This window comes from Vidua chalybeata, chromosome 8 (assembly GCF_026979565.1).
Source record: "Vidua chalybeata isolate OUT-0048 chromosome 8, bVidCha1 merged haplotype, whole genome shotgun sequence".
NCBI lineage: Eukaryota > Metazoa > Chordata > Aves > Passeriformes > Viduidae > Vidua > Vidua chalybeata.
Window position 1 is genome coordinate 4618433 of NC_071537.1, and position 24993 is coordinate 4643425.

The 24993-nt window shown below is 41.1% G+C and overlaps 1 protein-coding gene across 5 annotated transcripts in view; it reads right to left on the reverse strand.

Annotated features, from left to right (window-relative positions):
- Window positions 1-24993, reverse strand: part of TACC2 (transforming acidic coiled-coil containing protein 2) — a 117680-nt gene that overhangs the window by 15882 nt on the left and 76805 nt on the right. For 2 of the 5 annotated variants that reach the window (XM_053949292.1, XM_053949295.1), the window contains 9 exons: window positions 23755-23918; window positions 15770-17072; window positions 12683-12718; window positions 11160-11220; window positions 9897-10104; window positions 6056-6117; window positions 5116-5231; window positions 4190-4361; window positions 3926-4066 (listed from right to left, as the gene is read on the reverse strand). In XM_053949292.1, coding sequence (XP_053805267.1) covers window positions 3926-4066; window positions 4190-4361; window positions 5116-5231; window positions 6056-6117; window positions 9897-10104; window positions 11160-11220; window positions 12683-12718; window positions 15770-17072; window positions 23755-23918 — 2263 coding nt within the window. Of the gene's footprint in view, window positions 1-2935; window positions 3017-3925; window positions 4067-4189; window positions 4362-5115; window positions 5232-6055; window positions 6118-9896; window positions 10105-11159; window positions 11221-12682; window positions 12719-15769; window positions 17073-23754; window positions 23919-24993 lie in introns of all 5 variants that reach the window. The other 3 variants (XM_053949291.1, XM_053949293.1, XM_053949294.1) reach the window with 3 other exon arrangements.

Sequence of the window (24993 nt, forward strand, 5' to 3'; positions counted from 1 at the left end):
ATTATCTGACCAGAAGGGAAACAAATGCACATCTATTAACCAGCTGCAGTTACCTCACTTCCAGGAGGTCAGAGAGGAAGAAAATAGAGAAATGGAATGAAAATGAAAACTAGTTTTTATCACAGCAATTAGAGGAATGTGTGTTTAGCCCTGCTGAAAATGAGGCTGCCCTTTCCAAGCCCTTGAAATGCTGCCTGGGTGTGCATGGAATGATGGACTCTTCTAATTGATGTGTGAGCAGACAGGTCAATGCAGGCAAAGTGAGTCCTACTTGTGCTTGCAAATACATGGAAAGGCAAGGAAAACCCAAGCAGAAGTTTTCTGCCTGTAAAGTTTTGCTAAAATCAATGGCATTGCTGTTTGAAGGAAATAATCCTCCTCCACTGCCATGAGAGGCCCACAAAGCTGTAATGCACTAATCCCGTTTTTGCCCATGCCTTTCCTTTCAGTTTCTATTTTCCTTGGATCCTATCTCAGCACCCCACTCTCCACCCACAGGGTGCTGGACACAAACCCTACTCAAGCTGCACCTGCTAAAAAATTACTTCACAACATCCAAATGGAGCCTTTTCTGTTCAACAGAAAAGAGTTAATTCACCCCAACACTGGAAAACAGAAATACTTGAAAATGTTAAAGTAGGTGACTGGTCCTGCTGTAGTTTAAATCTGTGACAAGAAATTTGGGAGAATAACTGGAAATTTGGGAGAAATTTGGCCAAATAACTTCCAAATGCCTGTGAACAACAACCTGCACATCCTTTTTCTCACTCCTAGTGCTAGCACGAAGTGCTTACATTTAATCTTTATTTTAGGTGATCTAATTTGTCATAGCAAGTGCTTCTGTCTTTATTTATCATCCTATTCTTGTTACCCATCCAGTCGTCGTTTAGCAAATGTTAAATGCAATTATACAGCATTCAGAAAGTAACAGAGGCCAGCCATCCAGAAGGGAATTCTGCCAGGAGCATCCAAATTTAAGTCATTGCAGTCATCTGCTGGTTTCTGTTCTACTTAATCCAGGCCACCAGTCACTGTAGGTCACAAGGGGTGTCATCACAGGCTAATTTAACACTGAAATAGCAAAGCTATGCAAGGACAAAAGTCCTTCCCAGCCTAACATGACACCCATGGTGTTGGGCTACAAGTATTGCTGTGCCTGGACCAACGTGGGGCTTTGTCATCATCAGTAACTGCTGTCAGTTCTCTGTTGGGGGGGGGGGGGGGTTGCCTGTTTTTCTCTCCTCAGCTCTGCTTATCATTCTGTTGTTTCTGTTACACAGATTAATGATATTTTCTCACAAATCACATGAAATCCATTTCCCATTTCTAAGTTCTAAGGAGCTCAAAACTTGTTCCAAAAAACCAAGATGCTGTAATGATGCTGAACAGCATCTTTAAAATGCAACCCCCACATTCTGTAAAACTTCTGCAGCTCACAGCCTCCCCTGGGTAACTCACAAGTATTCACAAACACACAAATGCATTCTCTTCAGTCTAAAATAGTACAATTTCTGAGTTTCTGAACAGTTGGCTGGTTGCAAAAATGCAGGCTTTAAGCAGAAGTTTTCTGTATAACCCATGAGGAGCATCTGTACAATATTATGTGTTTCATCTCAGGTGTTTCCTGATGCTGGAAGGCCTGAATCCTGCATGCTCCAGCAAAGTGTTGGGAGGACAAGGAATTTGAGAGAGAATAAGGAGGTAGAGAGGATCTAGAGAGGATCTCACCACATTCTCTTCCAACACCTGACATTCAGGGCAGCAGAGCAAGGGGACACAGTCACACACAGGAAAATTATTTTTGTTTTTCCTCCTTTGTTCTTTATGTTCATTACAGGTTTCAGCTTGGTTAGTCCTTCTAATGAAGACAACAGTATGTTTTTCTTAAATAAAAGATTGAACCACATATTCTAAAATACTCTTAAATCTGTGAGGAATGCATTTACCTTAGTAAATATATGTGCACAGAAACAAGGTGGCTTGTGGGCTATTTAAAGCATGTGAAATAAATCAAATATGATCATTGTTTTTTTAGAGTACAGTTAACCTTAAAAAAAATCTTTACTTTTATGAAGTAACTACTTAATAACTGATCTGTAAAGCACCAAGAAATTCTACCCTGAAACCAGCCCAAATGCTGTTGTGGTGCAATGAACTGCAGACAATTTAGGATTGAGCAAAAACTTTCTGCTGACCTATTGAGGGACAGTACAAGAGGAAGGTCACTGGAGAAGGACATGTCAGAAGCACATTCTCCTCATTTGGAATGAGATGTCTCACTGCAGCAGGACACTGCCATCCCTTCATTATCCCATTCAGCTGACACCCTTTCCCAAAAATGCCACTAACATTTATGGAATGACTTTTTTGGCTTTCCAAACACTTTGAGTTCCACGTGCATCCCTACAGCAGAGCAAAGCATCACTGTGAGGCACAACTAGACAGCAGGACCTGGAAGTAGCAATGAAAAAAATAAGATTTAGATCTTTATGAATAAAGACACATTGTGTTGTGAGGCTTTTTTCCCTTGGGAGCTCTGTAGCCCTTCCAACCCTGCTGCACTCCCTTTCTTCAGATGCCTGAGGGCAAGGTCGACTGATTTCCTCGCTTCCAAACACTGAGGGTCAAAGGTGTCTGGCTTCAGGCTGAAAATACCAGCAGAAGACAGAATGTCCTTCTGGCCAAAGCAGGCCTGGTACTCTTCACCATCAAACATTTTAGGCCAAATCTTGCTTCAGAGGAACGACAAACACCACCTGGACTGCAGAATCCGCCTCCTGCGGAAGGAACGCTGCTGCTTCTTGCCTGTTGTTAATTGGGGTGTGAGTGGGGTGACAGGACAGCATTCCTGTGTCAGCTCTGCTGCCAGCATGCTCCTGGTGTCCCCCCAGGACAAGCAGCACTCTCACACACAGGGCAGGCACAAAGCAGGTACCTTGGAGCGCAGGGAGGAGAGGGCAATCTGCCTGGCTAACTTCAGAGCTTCTATCCTCATGGCAGCAAACTCTAGCTCCTCCTGTCCAAGGGTTTGGTGTGGGGGGGGGTCCCCCACAGGGAAAAAAATGTAGTAAGAACATGGTAAGAAATGTTTGACACACTCAAAAATGGGTTGTTAAATTCTAACGTGTAACTCGGACAATTCCTGGGTGACAAACATCCCAAATTCCTCTCATGGTGAGGACAGTGATGCAAAACTCCAGGGCTTGGTTAGTTTTGACATAGCTGTACAGAAAAATAATTTTTATTAGGTGATCAGTATGAACAATACTTCATGTAAAAGAAATGTTTTCTGAAGCTAAAGCTGTTTTATCACAGACTCCTTTCACTTCCATTTTATGTGAATTTATGCCACATGTTAGTCTCAGTTCAACCTTTGCTGCTTTAAAATTTCACTGTAAATATTCCAGAAAATACATCCTGACATAGAGAACTGCTCTGCAGATCCATTTGCTTTTCCTAGAAGAAACCATGCCAAATTCTGCATTAGAGAAATTACAAGGAAAACAAAGCCTGATTTTCATTTCAGCAGAATTAGGTCCTGAATCTCAAAAAATGAATCTATACATACAGACTTACTAAGGCCAGGTGTGAAGACAAGTCTCCACACATCAAGTCCTGTGCTCAAGCTTAAAAAAATTTCCTTTGAAAAGACTTCTGGAAAATACATACATTAGAGGTACAGGATAGGTGTTGATGAAATTTAAGGTTATGTATTATATGAATTAAATGAGTTAAATGAAAATATCTTTGTTCCTCAAGTCTTTGAAAGGGGAGAGTTACTTTGGAAAGAATTAAATAATTATTTTAATTCTTTTCCACATCCCCTCCAAGCCTCCCTCCACCCCTTTCAGAGGAGGCAAAGTATTCCTTGGCCTGTGTATGGACAAACAGAAAGAAAAGTGACATTTATATTTCTGCTACAAACCTGAAGTTTCTGAGCAAATACTGGGGGGTTCTTTTCTGCTAGGTCAGGATCTAGATATTCAGGCTGATCACATATTGAGGCTTTCTTAGATATCCTATTGAGAAGAGCATCAGCAGAGACAAAGGAGTCTTCAGGAGATGTCTGAAGGGTAAAGAGGAGGCTGAATAAGCAACAGAGATTTTGCCCAAGTTGTTCGGCCCAAAAGCAAAAATGCAAAATTTCTGGAGGAAAATGATTCCCAAACTCTTATCATACAGGACTCACGATTTCAATAGCCTCTGGAGTTGTCCCTAGAGTCATGGGCTCCAGGTCCTTCTGCTTGGCCTTGTCAGGGGACTGTAAATGTGCCTCCTGGCTGGCAGCGAGGACTCGGGAAGCTGGGTGTGGTATTTTCATGCCAGAGGACTGCTGGGCTTCAGGGTCTTCAAAACTTGACCTGGAAAAAGATTGTGTACATGTTTTCAGGCTTCACAATTCTGCTTCTGGTAACAGCTGAGCAAGTCCACTTCATCACTTTAATGTGTATGTGTATATATAAAAATGTATTTATACACACATTGTTCCAACTCAAATTTACATCATTATATCTTTTAACACTTTGCAATATCCTTTCAGAACAATGCATTGGAGCCATCAAAATAAAGCCAATTCCATCAGAAATGTCACATTTCTTCAGTATTTCTCACTTGTCTTTCTACCCCTTTCTCACTGTGACCTACCTCTCTCCCAAAACACAACTTTTACTAACAAGAACAGATGTCCTTGACAAGCAAAATTATTGGAAGTAAACACAACTCCCACATCCTGGTCTTATGAACAAGAACCCTTGTTCAGAAAATATATCCAGGGAAAGCCAAGTGTAAAACTGTAATTAACAGATTTCTAGATTAATGTGAAAATTACCTCAGTATCTGAGGAAAAAGCTTTAAGTAGGAGGCCACTGTCCACTAAAACAATTGCCACCGTGACTATTTAGTTAGAATGGGAAGGAGAAATACACGTCCTTATTCCATCATGAAACTTGTGTCTCTTTGCCCTCTGTTCTCTATCATATGTGTACACAGATGGGAATCTATTTTTAAACAAATAACTTGGCAGCACAGAGGCAGAGAGAGGAAGAAGTTCCTGTGTACGTGCTCTGAGGGTAGCCCACTCCCCTGGCAGGCTCTGCACTGCTCACAGTGACCTACCCTGAGCAGGGAGTTGTGGAGTCAGACAGCCTGATGGGAGGTGATTTCACTGGGCTCTCCTGCTGTGCATCAAACATTAGGTACAAGGACTGCTTCTTCGGGGTGCTGTCATCCTGCTGGCCACAGGGAAAGAGGAACTCATTAAGCAATTCAAGCATTCTCCATTAAAGCTAATTCAGGTCACTGAAGCCTTTAGTGAGCAAATGGGTTGACAGAAAAGTAATAATAGAGGGTTGTAATGCTGATATTGAGATGGATCCTCCCAGGAAGAAACCATGAAAGAACAAAACCTAAACAGTTCACTCTTTGCAGTGGCTCTTCTCCCAATTTGGGGTTAATCAGATTTCTGGTTCTGTGAGGCAGGAAATCTATCAGGCATCCCTTGGCTGAGGGTGTTACTAAAATATCCACTGAATACTCTCGTTGCTTTAAGCACCACCTAAGTGATTTTCCTAATGTCCCCAGTGGATATCCCCTCACTGGATCCAGTCAAGCTATCAAATCCATGATTAAAAAAAAGGTGAAACAAGTGATAATGTACAGTGCTGCACTCCAGACTTCACACTAATTCTATTTCTCTCCTGATTTCCTCCAGCTCCTTCAAACTTTTACTCCCACTTTCTTAAACAGTTCAGCAGTTGGTGTAGACAGCTCTGCACTCTGCACTGCTGGAAATATTGATTGGCTTTGAATCTCCATAAAGAACTGCTGTGATGCTAGCTTAGAAATAAAATCATAAAATGGAACAAGCTTTACAGGACACAGGACAACAAAGCACAGGCAATTTAGCCCAGTTATGCCAATTTCAAGGAACTGGTTTTGCAAATCTGCTGCAGGCATATTATAATTAATTTAAAGGGTGGTGAGGCTGAGGGCATTACCAGGCTAGTATATGATGACACGGGAATGCAAATGAATGGAAATGGAGGTGAGAACTTACAGGCACAGAGGAGCCTATTTTCTCCATATATTCTATTTCGTATGAGTTGCCATATTCCAATTCTGCAACAGAAACAAAAAAAGAGGTGTTAATACGTGCCATGACATGATTTTTTTTCAGAAGTAAATGAGAGCTCTTCTCATTGACAAGGGCCACTCCCACTCTGCTCAATACTTTCCAATGACATATTAAAAATAGATTATACAGAGAGAAAGTAAAGGGTGAGTTAATATTCACTCATTTTCAACAATGAACCTGACACATTTCAGGCAAATCAGCTTGCCAGAAAAAAATTCAGCTTTTTAATTTGCCCCAGGGACTAGAATATTAAGAAGGTTTCAGAGTAATTTCAGAGTACAGACAACTTTCCCCTATCATGTTATCACAGAAAACACATTTTTTCAATAAATGGCAATGCTGATGCCAGTTTCTTTTAAACATCTTTTAACAGCTGTTGAGAAACATTAATTTCTTTTTTTTCATGTTTATCACACTCTTAATTCAGAACAACTACTGTGCTATCACTGGAGAAAAAGATATCTAAAATACCTGAATGCTCATGAACCAGGGGTGAGGCACCAGCCCAGCTTATGGGGCTCTTCTCACATTCTGTTTTCAGAGAAAGAGTCTAAGGCAGGAAGATTTACAAAGAACCCTAAGTCTAAAACTTAATAAAAATGCAAATCATTACTGTTTCTCTGCTTCTAATCTCCCAGTTACACTGGGGGGAATAACCAACATTTCTTTCCAGTCCATGGTCACCCAGTAGTTGATACAGAAGCAGAGAGATCTAACACAGGAAAAGAGATCATACCTTCCTGCACTCAAATAAAAGCAAACTTCCTACAATGACAACTTAATTTAAAATTAAAAGCATAATTAATTTGTCCAAATGCTGTACTTTGTTCTGTTTCCATGACTTAATTCAATAAACCACTTGCATAATTTGATTTCCACTATAAATAAATCCTAAGGAAATGAACACTAGCATTTGCATTATGCTAAAATCATGGGCTAAAATCCTTCTAGATTTGGGCAGCTTTTGAAAAGTAGGACTTGCATTAGGAAGATGATAACCACCATTAAAATTTTGATGTTTAAAAACAAACAAGAGAATCTCTAGCCTGTTTTGTTGATTAAGAAAGCTTTAGAGGGTTCAATGTGATCGAACCAATGCTTGATTTTTTTTTTTTTTTTTTTTGGGTAATAAAAAACACTGCACAAGGACTGTAATTCCACAAGCTATGTATTTTGTCAACCAACCACTGAAGAGGAGGAGCCACAAACCCTGAGTATTGGTTGGGGATAGTCACAGTAAAATTTGTAAGTGAAGAGAAAGCTGTAATAGCAGGCTCCTCACATTGAAACTCCTAGCACCCTATGTTTTTAATGGTAATAGGGAGCCAGGCAAGATGGACAGCCTCGTGGTGTCAGGTACCAGCAACAGCCTTTCTCATCCACTTTTCTTCCCAGTGAAAGCAAAACCCAAACTGGAAGGATGAATTCAAACCCCCTGTGAGGAGCTGAACTGCAGGAGGAAGTCTGAAATCCCAGGAAACAGCAGCAAGTGTTTAGAAACTGCCCCTCAGTATCCCATTTATCCACAGAGAGCCCAGTGAGGTGCATCAGGAGCATTTATGGAGCAGCTTTATGCTCCAGAGAGCAAGCCCTGAGTGTCCAGGCAGCCTCAGGGGCAGCAGACGTTCCGGCACTGTCCTCTGCTGGCACAGCCACAGGGATCCTCCACCTGCCTGCAGCACTGCCAGCAGCTCTGCAATCCCAATCCAAACTGACTGCTGGGACAACACACATTTCACTTCACTGCTGACAAAATGAAAAAAAAAAAAAAAAAAAAAAAAAAAAAAAGAAGGCAGGACACAGATGGAAATAGTCCAAGTAGAAACAAAAGGAATAACGTGGCTGGCTAAATGCATTTTTTTCTGTCTCAGTGCTCTCAGGAGTCTCCAGCACAATTCCTCTCTCTCCTCTCCTCTCTGACATCATCTCCCCTCCAAAATCTTAGGCTCCAGTTATCTCTACACATTCAAAAACAGAAAAGCCCAGTATATCCCACTAAACAAGATAATTATCTTTTATAAACACTTAGAACAGACTTACTAAGTGATGTCCTCCAACTCCTCCTACAAATAGCTGCAAGATTACATCAGAATTTTCTGCTAATAATTACAGCTTATTTCGAGTCTGTGCAACAGGAAAATGGCAGCAGCTACAGGCAGTGGCTGAAACAGATGAGGGCTGGATGCATTGGGTGGCTCAGGAGCTGGGCTGTATCTGTACAGAAGCAGTGTTAGGTTACAGGGTAACACATGGGTGTCTGGGACAGGTAAAAAATATCTACACTGAGAAATGGCACTCAAATTACTCAGAAATTTCTCAAAGCTGCAGGAGCAAGACTGTCAAGGGGAAAAAAATTATTATTTTTAAGAGATGTGAAAAGCAGAAGCATTGTTGATTATAATGAGTGTGTAATCTGAAACCCCGACTGTTCCATGCAGCACACATGAGACAAGACAATTACCATTTAATTAGGAGCTTTGCTCACTTTCTTCTACCCACTTTGAAAGCTAAAATGATTGTTTCAGAGTGTCTCTCACTATTCTTTTGTTCCATTTTCTTCCATATAGTTTCCATTCTCTCAGATTTAGGGGGGCTTATTTTGTAAAAGGTGTTTCTTTAAGTTATTTTTTTTAAATACAAGTACAGAGAAGTCAATGTCTAAAATTTCTGATTTGACAATGAAGCCAAATGGACTCATCCAGACTGAAATATTTATCTGTTTAGAATCCTCAGCAGATTTCCAAAAAGCCCAGGGCACACAAGCACGTGCATATCAACAAAAGCACTGTGATTGTTGCTGCTTTTTGATGTCAAACTTTTTGACATCAACTTTTTTTTGTCAACTTTTCGACCTAAAAGTTTTTAATCAGGCATAAATTTAGATCCAGCCTAAAATGGCTTAAAGTAGATTAATGGTAGACTGGGACAGGGACTGAAAGGCTGGGGGAAAAAAATGAATTCTAATCAAGAAGAAAAAGCTTAAGCCAAGTTAAACTCAAACATGCTTCCCACCCACAAAGCTGAACATCTGCCTTTGGAGCAGATGTTGCAAAGCAGAATTCCCTCTGGTAGCCCCAAGGAAGGCCACACACAAATTTTCTTAATCCTGTCTCTTCCAAATTTCAGAGACCTGGAAAGACATTTCTCTAAACAGAAACTTCCAGCTTTAGCTCCCAGCTGCTCATAGGAAAGGTATGGCAGGAAAAACATTTATAGCTGATCTAGTAGGGAATTTTGTCTGGAAATACTAATGGTAACGAGCTTTTAGAGGGGATATCCTGGACACTTTTATGCATGAAGATACTTGGAGCCCAGCAAGCTGGAAGAGAGATGGCATGGCATGGGTATTAATGCAGTACAGAAAATTTGAGCAGAAATTTAACATGGGACCTTTTCCCATGCAGGTTAAGGAAAAAGCTCAGGCAGAATCAGTAGTTGAGTGACTCTGGAGCAGTATCAGACCCCATTCTCATGTGAAGGCACTGAGAGAACACACTGCTCCACAGAGAAGAACAATTAATCACACAAAGAAAGCAAAAGCCTTTCTCTGAAGGGTCTCTCATTTCCCTTTAAGCATCTTTTCTTTCCTGAAAACTCAAGGCTGAACTGTTGGGGTCTTACATTCAGCTCCCCAGAATGGCCCACAGAGCACCATTTTTAGGGTTCCCTAGTAAGAGTCTGCATTCAGCAGAGCACAGGCCAAACCAAATCCTTGGTCAAACCAAACCCCCTCTCTGAGTCAACCCCCCTGGTTGGAGCATACCCTCTGTGGGAGAGCTGAACTTGGTCTCGTTGACGAAGGTGGACAGGTCAGAGGGCTGTGGGTAGTCCTGCTTGTCCGTGTTCAGGTCCACAGTCATGCAGGTCCACTTCTGACCCGTCACGGAGGACGCCAGCTTCTCCTCATCCGTGGCGTGAACCACCGTGGAGATGACAGGAGGTGTTTCTGGAGTTGGCAGTGGAGTAGGATCCTGCAGCAAACAAGAGCCAGTTAATTCCATTATCTTTCACTAACACATGGCACAGCTCCATCTCTGAATTCCCTTGCACTGCCAGAGCCATCTTTTTAATTCTGTAATCTCTGCTGCAGTGCTGTATAAAATACTTAATGGAAAATACTAACTCTACCAGCAGCAAGTTTTCCCAGGATAACTAAGCTCTTTGATGATAAACACATGCATTGCAAAGCTGCTTTGATAACAGGGAAGAAAGAAGATCCAGAGCTGTTAAAATCTGTTAGGCACTTGACACAAGTGGCACATATCACCCATCACTGAAGTCTCTGACTACCAAAACTGACTTTTCAGGCTTCCCTCATAGGAGCAAACCCTTGTAGGACCACGAGGCCATGAACCCTTTCCCCTCTCCTCACTTCTACGCTGTCAAGCAGCACAAATAAAACAGCAGGATGGATAACAGGAAGAGGAGCAGCATGGAAGGAGCTGTGCCACATCAAAGCAGTCAGGAAGAGCAGCTTTTGTTAACTTCTCTTCCAAGAAAACCACCTGCCAGCAGTTTGCAACATGGAATCAAACTATGCAAGCACATGCTCCTGGTAGATCAGCCCACTTGGTTTATTTCTATTTCCCTTCCAGCCCACCAATTTGGTGCATTTAGTTTCTTATTTCCTAAGCTAAAAATTCCAGGGTGGATAGTGATAGTCTTGTTTTTCAGACAACTGAATGAAGATATTTGCTCATATTCTTGCTCCATCTTAACACAGGGCTTTCCAAAGTACATTAGCTAATACTCTAGCTGGAATTCCCAGAGAAAATACTAGATCTACTATATATTGTGTGCACACTTTTAGAGGACAAAAGGCTTTATGGTAATAGCCCAATGTGCTATACTTGGACATATGCATATATTCTTCACAAAAAATCTCCTCTATTATTGAAAGTACAAGTCTACAACAAAAATATGTTCTGTTATTAAACACACAATTCCAATTAAATTAATAAAATTTCCTTCTTTTTACCCCTTCAAGGACAGGAATTACATGCATCAAAATAAGGCAGCACTTTACCTGAGAAGGAGGATCTGATAGTGGGGATCTTTTTGGTGATTTTTTCACCCTAAATGTATCACTGAAAATAAAGTTCAAACTGTTAATATGGTAACAGCAGCAAGAATCAGGTCATTTCACACTTAGCAAGAGACAGCCACAGACAATGCAACCTCTGTAAGCCCTTCTGCATTAAAATCCCATCCATTAGGAAGCAGCACCACAGAGAAACATGCCACGGGTATATATTTTTGTCATGCACTTGGAACAGGCCTCGATCCCTCCAAAGCTGAGAACAGCAGGATTGCCATATTTTTCATGCTAGCTCCTGACACATTCACAGAGCAGAGAGCAATTCAAATTCAGCTACAATTCAAATCCCTTCATATCCCCTCCCGGGCCCTGTGGAAATGATTCAGCTTCTGTCTGCTTCAGTTTCACATCCCAAAATTAGGTCTAACCCACACCTTTACCTGAGAATTAAAACTGTGATAAACTTAGGCTCCAATGACCCCAAAAACCAGGAAGAAAAAACCTGTTTTGCTTTAGATGAACTGTATAAAACCATCTGAGGTAGATGCTGTTCCCCAGATGTCAGAATGAGCTGTGTCATTACAAACGGGCACAACAGACATTTTTAAAAACAAATACAACAAGAAATATGGCAATTCTGCTTCCAGTTCCCCTGACACCTCACAGTGCAGACAGGGAGCACGGACACTGTAGCCCTCCAAAATCCCACAGGTTTCAATCAAGCAAAAGGAATGAAGAACAAACATTGAGTCATGATGGTGTATAATTATGAATGTTGCCTTTATTCACTACTGGCTAAAAATTGGCTTAAGTTTCTAATCAGGAATAAACTAATTATCTGTCTGTTCTCTTGATGCACATTGCCAGAGTTATTCAATCCATTGATGTTACTAGCTACAAAAGGGAGAAAAATACCCTAGCCAACTCACTGATAAAGATTTTATGTTTGAACAGAGATGCAGTGGCAAAAATTACTGCCCACCAGCTCATCTCTGATCAATGATGGCAAGGTTGACACCAGAAATTCTAATGGTGCATTTCCATCGGCAGAGGGTAATTCAATACCACATCTAGAGGGGAAAATAAATTGGGCAGCTGAATATTGGTGTGTTCAATGCCATTAATTATCCAGTTATGATGACAGAATTAATTAGGATAACTTTTTCCTTCAAGAAAGACATGCATTTTATGGAGTATTTACAAAGAATTGATTGTACAATGTTGTTCAGTGGTAGAAATAAAACTGTCATATTTTATGACAGCTCAATGATACAAAATTTCTATAGTTTTTAAATGAGGATCTTCTTTGATAGGCAACAGATAATGAGGCAAACTCAATCACAGTCAGGCATCTTACTTAAAATAGCTTTCATATGTGCAAGTGAAGTGAAATCATTAACATAAAAGCTTCATGCTGAATAATAACTGATCATGCTGCAAAATAAATAAGTAAAATTAAAAAGCCCATAAATCAAAGAGGAAATTTGAACTGTTAGCTTAGAATTACTTACAACAGAGAACATACAGACATCACATCTTCTACCATCCTAAGACAAAGAAGACAAAGAAAAGAGAGACAGACAGAAGGAACTGACAAAAAAGATTAACCTACAAATACTCTGTTAATGTTAATGTGTTAAGGCAATCTGGTCATGCAGATTTTCTACCTGTATAATCTTAACCCCTATTTTTTATTGTGAAATACACAAGGAGAAAAAAAATATTCATCAAGTCCTTCCATGTTTTCTAGTCCAATGTTATACTTTTAAAACGCTTTCATCTTACAGAACACATTTTTCAAAGCTGACACCTTCAAGTTAAGTTCCTTTCAACACACTAACTGTCCTTGCCTTCCCTGATGGAGGCCACCTGCTTGCTTTTCAGAACACAGTATTTGTTATTATATGAGATGCAAAATTGTTCTTGAATGGCAGCTAAGCTTAAGGAGAGGGCACAGTTATTCCAGGTTTTGTCATGTTTGTGGATGTGTTGTGACAGCACAGAAAAAGCTACTTGACCATTTCAAACCATTTACCCAGGTCAGGAGAGAAAATGACATTTCTTTAAATCTCAGCTGGTTTGGCTCTCTCCAAAACCTAACCTGTTGTTCTAACAGAGCAAACTGGTTTCCCCCAAAGCAGAACCAAACCTTGCCAAACAGCTTAAACCAAGAGAAGTTTTCATTTACTTATAAGCCTGGCAGCTTCTGCTCATCTCTCCTCACGTGCGATGCTCATGACAGCTGGCACCTTCCATTTCCAAACAGCCTCCAGCCATCCAAGGGCTTCCAGAGCAATGCCTGCACAAGCAATATCTCTACAAACCACTTATTTTTACTCATCACAGTGAGCTGGCTCTGGGGAGGCATCAGCTGCTCTTTGCTCAGCATCACCTGAGCAGTGTGATGGTCTCCAAGCAGCTCAGCACTTGGGGAGATGAGCAGAGAGCTCACATCTCTTGTAAAAACCTCATCTTTTTACAGGGAGGTCAATGCTTAGATTCTTGCAGTTTCATTCAACAACAAAAATGGCTTATTTTTATTGATTTAACACATGTTAGACTGAGCACATGGCTCAGATTCAAAGTAGTACAAGCTCAGCATAGGTGTAAACTCATGAGTGGCTTCTTCCCCTCTAATCTAGAAATCACTGCCTTTCCACATGAGGAACTCATTTTCAAACTGGTTCATAGGGTTTGATTCCTGCACCTCTCAACAGGGCTAATAAAACCTCCTGCCACTGCCTACCCTGGCATCCCCTCTCAGGTCTTAAGGTAATTTTCTTCTAGAAAGTACCACAGCTGCAGGCTGCAATGGGTTATTAATATGCAGAGTCTCATCTTTGTGAAAAAAAAAAAAAACACCACTTGCAAAAGTAGGTTACAGGGCTGCAGTGAGCAACAGACAACACAACCCAGTGAAAGCAGTGCCAAGCACGGGCTGGGAATTCCTGCAGCCCTCCTGACCCAAGAACTTGTGAGCCCTGAGCTGGGGGAGCTTTACCTCCCCACCCTGATAAAAACCAGCACTGAACTTTGTGATTCCAAGACAGGGTTTTCCTGTGATGGATTTTCTCAAGGACAAATGTGGCTTAGCAAACTCTCTGTAAACTCATTTCCCCCCTAAATTAATAACTCTGGAATTCTTTCCGATATTCAAAGCAGATGGGAGAACCCAAGAGGCCACTCTGGGGGTCTGTCAACTCCAGCTACTGGAAGACACAAGGAGACTCTGGCTGGCTGCAAAAACTTACAGGTCTGGTGATATTAAAATTCCCCTCTGCACTTCAAATTGTTCCTGTCTTGCTGTCAGACTTTTAAATCTTCTTGGTTTGGACCAAATCAGTTTGGACTGCAGGCTTGGAAAAATGTGTCATTTACCACTAAGTTTTAGGTAAACCTCAAAAAGTAGCAACACCAGAAAAAAACAGGCTTCTCTCCCAAAGAAAACAACTCAACTACACAGTGGTCTAAACTATCCATAAGTCAGAAACACCCCTAGAAAGAAAATAAAGGCACAAGCTTCCTCAAGTCTCACAAAGGACTTGAATTAGAAGCTTAGAAGGCAGAGGCTATTCAGAAAAATCTGAATAATCTCACCCTGTAGAGAAAAATCTGAATAATCTCCATCTCACCCTGTACCCTGTATCAGCTTTTGTACTGCTTTACATTAACCATGTTATCATCTTCTCTTAAATTGGCATTTAAAAAATTTGCTCCCATTTTTGTTAGTCAGCTGGAACATTTAAACCATAAAGGACCATGAATTGAGATTCTTTCTTACAGATATACACACAGGAGATCAATTTCAGATAGATGGGACACAAACTTAGTGGTCACCAACCCAAAATAACCATATCTGAACAGATAAAGCAACATGCAAATCAGCAACTAACCATAGAGGTTTTTAACCAAATATCTAACAGCAACATAGAAAATTTATCCTGGAATTTGTCACCCATGTCTAAAAGCTGGATATTTCCCTAACATATAGTAGTTTTGGGTATTTTAAACTTTCTGCACAATTGTAAGCTCTTTCATAAAAAGGGATTTTTTCACATTTCTTAGTCAGATGTGTATATTAAAAAAATGTATTTCAATGCTGCACTCTTCTGTTCCAGGTTATTTTCTTTTAAATACCATAAGTCACAGGATGAAACCATCTTCCTGCTGTTTGCAATATGGGATTTGTCACTGCCTTTTACTGTCACTATTTCACATCCCACGCTCAAAAACAATGATTCATAAAATAGCTGTGCTGGTATAATTACTTTGATCATCTTAAACAGCATCAACTTCCCAGAAGGAGGTCACAGAAAATTGGGTACATAACTGATAGAATTACAATTTAACCAGGTTCAGATCTACGCTGAGCCCAAAGACTTAAAAAATGCAGTTGCCTAATGTGGCTTGGTAGTTCTGGAAATATCAAATTATTGAGGAAACAGGTTGAGAGCAGGAACAGCCCCCCAGTGTGACTCCAGCTGTGGCCACCAACACCCAAGATCACCTCCCTCTCTCTGTTCAGCTATAAATCCTGTGTAACTGTGCTAAGGGATGTGCTGCTGCTATTCTAGAAACGTCTCTGCCCTTTAACTTACGTTTTTAGTGGCGTCTTCTTCTTCTTGGCAGGTTTGTTCAGGCTGTCTCCTTCCGTTCCGTTCGTGTCGTTGGCACTGGCTGGTATCTCAAAGGAAGCTGGAGATTTGGAAGGCGAGCTGGCTAGCTTAGAAGAAGACTTGAAAGGGTCAATGGAGTCCTCACACATGTCGGGCTCGAAGCTGTACGTTTGTTGAGGCAGTTTGGGCGATTCCTGCATTTTTGTACTGGATGAGAAGGGGTTAAAATTGGGATCGTCCCACTTGTCGATATCAAAAGTGTAAGAGCCTTTCGTGATGGGGATTTCGTTTGGATCAGTGGGCGACTTGGTCGGGGTGGTTGGAGCATTGTCAAGCTTCTCCACCGCTTTTTTAGTCTTTGGCCTCCGTAGCGGCATTTTAGCACCAGGCTTTTTCCCTGCTTTTTTGGGAGGAGGAGTGCTCTCCTGCTGGTCTTCACTCCCCCCTTTCTCCTCAGAATAATCGAACTCCAGCCTCACCGCTTTGACGGGAGGGTCCTCCTGTCCCCCGGTGTCCGGCGGAGTCACCTCCAGAGCCTCGGGGGCCGTCGTTAGAGGTAGTGTTTTCCTGCTGGCAGGGGGAGAGTTCTGCACTTTGCTGCCTCCGGAGCTAAACGCACTAATCCCTTCGAAACGGTCCGGATCCGAAGGGTCGGATCCTTCAGGCACAGGCGGGGCCTCCTCTTTCTCAGCAGAGATTTTGGAAGGTTCAGTACATTCGGGCTTTGCTGCGTCAGCCTTCGCCTCAGGTGCTTTATCCTCACAAGCTGCTTGGCCAAGCTCAGGCGGTTCTTGTGGGGTTTCCTTCACCAGTGGAGCATCCAGAGGTTTTTTGGCCGACTGCTTCTTTTTTAGGGAAGCTGGTCTGGGTTTTTTTGTTCTCTTGAGGGTACTGGAAGCGCTGCTAGAACCAGTACCGTACACATCTGCTGATGGCGCTAATGTCTCACTGTTGCCAAGGTAAGATGCTCCATCAAAATCACTGGCCTGCAGGCTGAGAGACCGAGACAACGTGGATTTGGAAACCGGGACCGAATCCGTGGATTTTCTCCGGACATTTGCTTTGGGGTCACGATTCTTGGGCTCTGCAGAGCTCGGTCCTAAGGCATGGAGAGAATCGACCAGCTCAATGTTATCAAAGTCCAAGTTGTAGGTTCCACTGCTGGCTATGGGCTTGTCCTCGTCGAAGACAGTGGAGAAAGAATGGCAAGGGGGACGGAAGGGGCTCTCTTGAACTGGTTCACTGTGAGACACATCGGTTACGGGTTCAGCTTCTGAACACAGTCCTGTGGGAGCAAACAGAAAAGTCACTGCACTCGTTTATAGAACTGGGCCTTAGAAGGTTTTATTCTAATCTAATATTACCGCAAGTAAAAGAAAAAGGCACTAAAATCATACAAATTGACAAACAGAAAAGTCACTGCACTCGTTTATAGAACTGGGCCTTAGAAGGTTTTATTCTAATCTAGTATTACCGCAAGTAAAAGAAAAAGGCACTAAAATCATACAAATTGACTAAGCAAACCAAAGTGACTTTTCCAAGATATGAAGCAGATTAGGAGGAAAAACAGATCTGTTCTCCCCAGAACAGGATTCAAGTTAAGTTTCACAAAAAGGCAAAATATATATTTGCAATAGCCTCTAAAGCACCTCTTCTATCACTTATAGAAATGGGTATTACCACAATACGCTAAATATTGCAAATACCAGAAAAACTGCACATAAAACGTTTTTTTTACTCCCATTTTCTACTACTATGGAGAGTGCAGACAATTGTGTCATAGCTCTTATGAAGTAAATCTCCTGTAAATTGACTGGTGCTTCAGTAACTACATGTTGACCTTAAGTTTTGTTTCCCATGTACTATTTTTACCACTTTACCCAGAGGAAAATGGCTTCCTCTCCACAACCCATCAATGCTGCCCCTCTATCTGCCCCAAGCAGTCAATATTTACAAGTTTATAATAAGACATCAATAATTGAAAACTTAATATGAAATAAATTATGGTAAAGGTAAAAAAAAAAAAAAAAGGTCATTTAGAGAACTCCACAAATATTTTCAGTTGAAAAAACTTCCTTTAAAAAGCTAGAAGCTCCTTACTGATTATTTAAACCAGGTTTTTTCAAGTGTAGTTCTAACTTGATGAGAAGAAAAAATTCTAGAGAGATTTATGTTAAAACTCTTAATCCAAGCAGCTTTCCACTGCAATTAAAGGTTTTCTTATTGAATAGAATCCTAAAAATGACTTATATAAGTTTCTTCACTTGGGATATAACAACTATTGGACAAAGTAGAAAAAAGAGTGCATAAGAAAAAAATCAGAAAATAAGAGAGGTAGAAAAGCATGAAGGTGATGGTCCTTGCTGCCTTCCAGCTCATTAAGTTGATTATGCAAATGTTTTACAAATCCTGCATATGATTTGCTCCTGCTGTGACAGTACTACTCTGACCTGAATGTACCACGGCCACCTCTGTCCCTGTGGGGTATCCCAGACCTGGGACAGCTCTCTCCAGCTCCCAGTTCAGGCTGGGCTGAGCCAGCTGCTCACAGAGGAGCAAAATGCCCCCGTGTTTCCTGTTGAAGCAACACAGCTTTCTTCATATTGTCATCTTTTTTTTTAATTATGCAATTATACAGAAAAATAGTCAAACAAAAATGAATGTTTTGCTCAGCCCTAAACGATTTCAGAGACATTTCTGCTCATCCTTTTCATTCCAATCCTGACATGTTTTGCAGAATAACTCTCATTTTGCCCTGCTACATTCATTAACACTGTTCGTAAAAGCAATACAGACAATCAATTATTATTTTAGTGAGAAGGTATGAATGGATTAAGAAAAGGGAAAAAAAATTTCCTTTGTTTCAGAAGAAATTGTGTGTCTGCACAGAGACTGCAAGGATTATTATTTATGGGTGTAGAGCATAGAAAAGGATGTAAGGGAATTGGACACATTTCCCAAAGTGGCACCATGTACTTCCAGAGACTGTCAAAGGGATGACAGCTGTGCAGTTTCTCTTTTAAGACTGTGGAAGTTCACTAGGATACATCAATTAAAATAATATTCTAATGTGTTTTTTCTGCTAAATGAATGCTAATAGCATGGCAGTACTTCAGAACAGTTTATTTTTCTCCTTAATCCCCACTGGTTTGGGCTGGGTTTCAGCCTGGCTGAGAGGTCATTAATTAGGCTGGTGCTCACTTCACACACACATCACTTGGTGACACTGATGGGACTCCTGTTAAAGGGCACTCAGAGAGTGACACAGACCCCCAGCATTAGCCTAATCTGTCCCTTTCACCCTGAAAGAAGAATGGAAGGGGAACACATCACAATAAACACTGGGATGCCAGTGGAGTACAAATGTAGGTCAGCATGAAATCAAAGTGGGATCTGAACAAGGAATCATCTGCAGTGATGCACTGTTTTCATTCCAGCCTACCTCAAAGCCCTCAACAGCATCGAGGCCCTTGTTCAAAGTTGTTATAAACATGCATTAAAACAAAGTAAAATAAAACAAAGTAAAATAAAATAAAATAAAATAAAATAAAATAAAATAAAATAAAATAAAATAAAATAAAATAAAATAAAATAAAATAAAATAAAATAAAAATAAACCATTGCCCTGCAGGACTTGGACTGTAAAGAAGAGGCTGATGTTTGGGATGCATCACGCAAAGGGAGCGTGCAAGGCTTTGCAGCTACTCCCTACAACGCAGCATTTCAATTCTGTGTGCTCCACACAGTGCAAGGCTTTAATCTTCTGTAACTGCTTATTTCACGACTTCCTCCTCATCAAATCCCTTCTACTCAAGAGTACGGATTTCTGCAGAGCGCTGCTCGATATTTTTATTGTTTCTTTATGAAACAAGATGTGAAACTGTCTCAGCAAACACGGCTCTTGGCAGAAGAGAAATGCTGCTGTCAGCCTCTTCTGGCTTTACGACAGGACTGGCTCTCTCCTGGTAGCAGCAGAATTGCTGGGGCAGGAGGTGTAAATGGTACTCAAGGCGTTATTACTACAAAGAGTCATGAAGACCATACTTTCCTGACATTAACAGCCTATTCAGAGAGCAGTAACATTTGTCCTTTTTACAGCACAAAATTAAGCCAATCAGTATCACTACAGTATTTTATTAAAATGCAGTTTGATCACAAAGGAACATACTATGATACCAGCTATGGGGTTTAAGGCAGGATTTACTTGCCCTAGAGAGGGACCAGCATAACATTTAAAATCAGGTTTATGTCTTTACAATTTATACTGGTAAGAGCTACCCACAAGAAGATATTAAGTTTTATAAAGCACTCCAAGAATGTGGAGGATAGCTGGGGAATTTACACTGCAATAAAAAAACAGCCAAGCTCCTCAAACCCCCAGTTTCATTAATTAAAAAAGAAGGTCGAAGTTCTGCTCCTTCCACTGGGAAATTCCTCTGATTTCAGCCAAATTTTGACTGGATCAGCAATGAAAAAAAATCCCAAACCCAAACTCAACAACATGAAACTCAGACTTCTTCTATCCAGGTGATCAGACCTAAATATTAGAGTTACATGGCATATTTAACACTTGGCATTTTCACCTGGCACCTGCTATGGAAGAACCAGAAGTTTCTAGAAAGTCACAGAATCCCAGAATATCCTGAGTTGGGAGGAACCCACAAAGATCACTGAGTCCAACTCCTGGCCCTGCACAGGACAGACACAAGACTGAGAACATGAATAAAATATTTAAAGAATGTGTGCATTAATAAACAAAACAAATTTCTGTTGCTTTTTTACAGAAGTAGCCAAGGCAAGGGGTTACTTTGTTGAAGCATCTCTAAAGCAGAGAGAACCCCAATAAACTGAAAATAGGCCTTAACACTGCTGAGCTGGAAACAAAATGAAACACTCTTCTGACAGGCTTAGCAATAACATTTAAACAGATGTAATAAGCAAATATAGAAAAAAATTGAGTATCAATTCTGTTTTCTAGAGAAAAAGCAAACAAAGGCAAACCTCTGGAAAATGCATACAACATGCACCCAGTTACTATATTATGAGGAAAAAATGCCAAAAGCATATAGGAATTGGAATTGCCTTACACTAGAAATTTTGAAACATGGTTTATTTCAAGTTCCTTCTTGTTATGGAAACTCTTTGATGTCAGAAAATCAATTAGTACCACTTTTTTAAAGTTCTGTAAAAACACTTTTGTCATTTATTCTAAGATGTATTCTAACATTGTATATAAAAGTTTCTTTTCAAATTTTCCGTATCAGGCTTCCAGAGGAAAAACACTGAAGAAGAATGCTGTCCATACCAAATATGTAGTTTGTTTTTGCCTGGACTATAATGTCTCTGTTGGAAAGCCTGACCTCGAATTTCCCTGGCACCAGAAGGACTCAAATTCAGGTGCCCCATATCCTGATTGTTGGGCTGTAATGCACACAGGGGTCTTCAGCACTCACTCTCCCCTGTAAATACAATCTGAATTCAGTCATCATCTGGGGAAGGCAGTGAGGGTGACAGAAAGCTCCTAAGCAGGAATTCCTGGCCAAAACCAGAGTATTTGGGAGAATGGGCTTGGGGGACATTGTGGTGCTCAGATGGATGAAACAAGGGACAAGAGGACCCTGCTACGGGAAGCTGAGGAGACAAGTAACAATAATTTAAAATAATGACAATAATAACTGCAACCTCAAACGCTCCAATTTGCCTCGAGATGGGAAACCCGTGTTTCCCAGAATTATTTAGGGAGGAATGGAAGGGCTCATTGGTGGCACTTCCTGGAGCTCAGGGGTAGTTTCCCTGCTTGCTCTGTTGCTCCTCTTCCCCTCCAGACTTGCCCTCAGACTGACTCCCCTCCCCTGCTCTGCTGCTGATGGACCAGAGCCATGCAGCAGGTTTTACCCCACCAGGAGCTGGCACAAACCCAGCACGAGTCCAGCTCAGTTCACTTTCATCATATTTACTGAACCACCACTGAAGTCAACCTAATTAAAAACTCTCCCCTTGCCTTTCCAGCAGTGGGGTCCAGCTGCCGTGCTAATGGTATCATGCAACACAACTGCAGCCATCTGCATAAGTAATTATTGTCAGCTAGAGATGAAAGAATCCTATAAACACTTACTGTGCTCCCTCCTTCCACCCAAACATGCTCTGTCACCCATCCCATGTGAAAAAAAAAGCCATGTGGCTGCTGAACCAGGAGCCCAGCAGGACACTGCTGCCTCTCCCTGTGCCAGGCTCTCCAGCTGCCCATATTCCTCACTCCTCCTCTAGTGAAACCTGGATTTTTAGCTGTATGGTGCCATCCAGGAACTCTGCTTCAATGCCTCTGAGTCCTGAGGAAGGGACTCATTCTCTTTGTGTGCAGCCACATGCATAACTTGTGAAATAAATGAACTACAAGACACTCAAGCAGTTTATAAAGTACAAAATGTTTAACTTTTCTCATTTCTAAGCACCTAAACTATAGTCATACTATTATATATTTCTTCTAAAGATTTCAAAACAAATGAATGCTTTGTGTTGCCCTCCTACATTTGGATTTTTTCTGCATTACGCATCTTCTTCCCCTCCAATAAATTCCCCTGTTGTATAACTGCGTTTTGTATAATTTTGGATCACTGAACAGATCTCTGTCACTTAGCTGTAACTTGCCTCCCATGGACAATCTGATCTGCAAATGAAGTGGTTTCCCCTCTGCCATCCAATGGCCTTCAATAAAGTTCACACTGGCTGTGAATAGCTATATTCAGTTTCCCATTTTTCTTCAGAAAGATCTGTAAAAAAAGGAGGGGGGGAACTGGGATGGAAGGAGACAAGAATCACATGTGCCAGGGAAGCACATGTGTAACCAAGGCCTTGAAGATAATCTACTGCAGTAACTAAAAGCACACTCCAACCCTGTTCAGCATGTGTGTTCTTTTGTTCTCTGAGCACTTACTTTGTAATCATTGCATTGCCAAAGGTTTAAGAAAAGGAAAGAAGATGCAGAATGAGTAACTTTTGCTACAATGATGAGGGAACTCTAACAGCAGAAAGGTTGCCTCAGTATTTACTTTTTATTTTTTGAAATCAGTCTGTAGAAAATCCTTGAAGCTTCTAAAAAACCTATCATAAATCAAAATCCTAAACAGCATTTCTTAATGAGTAACTCCCAGAAATGCTGTAGGTGGCTTGAGACCTTTAGTGGGATGCTGCAATTCTTTCCAAACACAATACAAGTGAACTTTAGACTGCTGGGAGAAATATTATCTGCATACAATTTAGCCAGGTGATCAAGATGACTTGGCTTTCTGATAGAAAAAAGGCAGCATAATGGGGAATTCAGTCTCAAGCTGTTGAGCTGTCATCTGACAGCCCAAACAAAGCTATTTTGGGCTAATAGCATGCTTTCTACTCCCTCATATTCCATTACTCAATCTGGAGAACAAAGAACACTTTTTGGGGGAAAGAATTTCTTTGGGTTTTAAACACAATTCTCCCTTTTTAAAGATTTTATTTTACCATTATGTACCAATTTTCACATATGTATACCATACATACATAGCCCTGTGCTCCTCCTATAAAATCAGTGTTTCTGTTCTAAAGGGCTTTTTGACTACCTCCTATTTCAGTAACACATTTGAAAATGGCATTTTGTTAATTGTCATACTTAATAGTGCTCACACAGGTACCTGCATCTGCAACCCACATCTCCTTTTTCTACTCATCTGACTCTGTAGAGACCCTAGAAAAAGAAGCTTTGTTCAAAAGGAAAAAGTTTTTTTCTAGAGAGCTCCTCTTTTCTTTAATATTTTTCAAATGTTATGGACAGATTCTCCATTACTTTATTCCAGGAGGCAACATTTTCCTCTCTGCATGGGTAATTAACTAATATTCCAGAAGCCAATTTATTAGCATTAATTCCTTGCCAGTGCTTAGAGAAACAGCTCCCTGCATATTCACCTCCCCCAATAACGTGTCCCACTCATTACCTGTATCTTCCACTGGCAGCTGAGGTTTTATTTCTTGCTCTGCTACGTCTGCAACAACTGCTGCTGCTGCTGCTGCTTCAGGGGGAGGCTGTGGAGGTGAAGGTGGTGCCTTGACAGGTGTAGTGGACTCCGGGGTCTCAAATGCTTCTTCAGAGTCAGAGCTCCTGGGGAAAATCAAAGCAGAGACTTGTGAGCACAGTGAGGATTCTCATTTGCAGGTCAGGCTTGGCAGTGCTGGGCTTCCTGAGCTGGTGGCACAGACCTCAGCTCTCAGGCTACCACTGCGTTTCCCAAAGGAGATGTGACATTCCAGTATGGCTCCCAGAGCAGGATGCCATGGCTGCGGTTTTCTCCCTAGACAAGAAGTTATGCCATTTGTGTTACAGAAGTGAACACACACTTGGAAATTAATCCATCCTGCAAAGCCTGCTTTGCACTGTGAGGGTGGCTCAGCCACACAGACCAATACCCCTGTGCTACTCCTTTGCACAAGCACACCTCAAATAACTAAAAAGTATAAATAAAAAGACTCTTCTGAAGAGAATTTCCTAGCTTCATTAAAAACCCCCAAACATCTAAAACAGCACCAAATTTCTTTTGTGTGCCATCAAGGGTGAGAGAGCAGACATGAAGTATCTGAGGTGCAGCCAACTCCTGCGCATCCTCCTCCCATGGAAATACTACATTCTATTTTCAGCAGAATTTTACCAGAGCCCTTTTCAAACACACCTTTTGACACAAGGTAAGACAGCCTGTAAAATGCATGGAATCCTGGTATTATCAATAATGCTTTTGTGGCACCATGTTCTCACAGGGACACAAAAACACAGGGACCACCATGGGTTGGTGCCAGCCCAGGAATGAGACAGCAGCACCCAAAATGGAGTCATTCAAGTGAGACACAAGCTTGAAAGGGAGCAACTCTACAAAATGATGAGTAACATAAACATTAAGTGAAGATCTAAATCATTCAAAGACACATCACTTGCTCTTAGAGGTGTACAGCCATAAGAAACTGTCCTTCTAGGTCTGGAAACTAGAGAAACATCACTTCTTAAACTGAGCCCAAATGATAAACATTTCATCCTTTGTCTGGGAGCAAGGAATGCAGTGACAATGGTGTCATGTTCAATATGCACTGAACATATGTTCAGTATACATTCAGTAGGCATTTCTGTTAGTCAGATGAAGTTTTGGACTGCTGGTCTGTAATGAAGTAGATCGAACACAGCAGTTTGC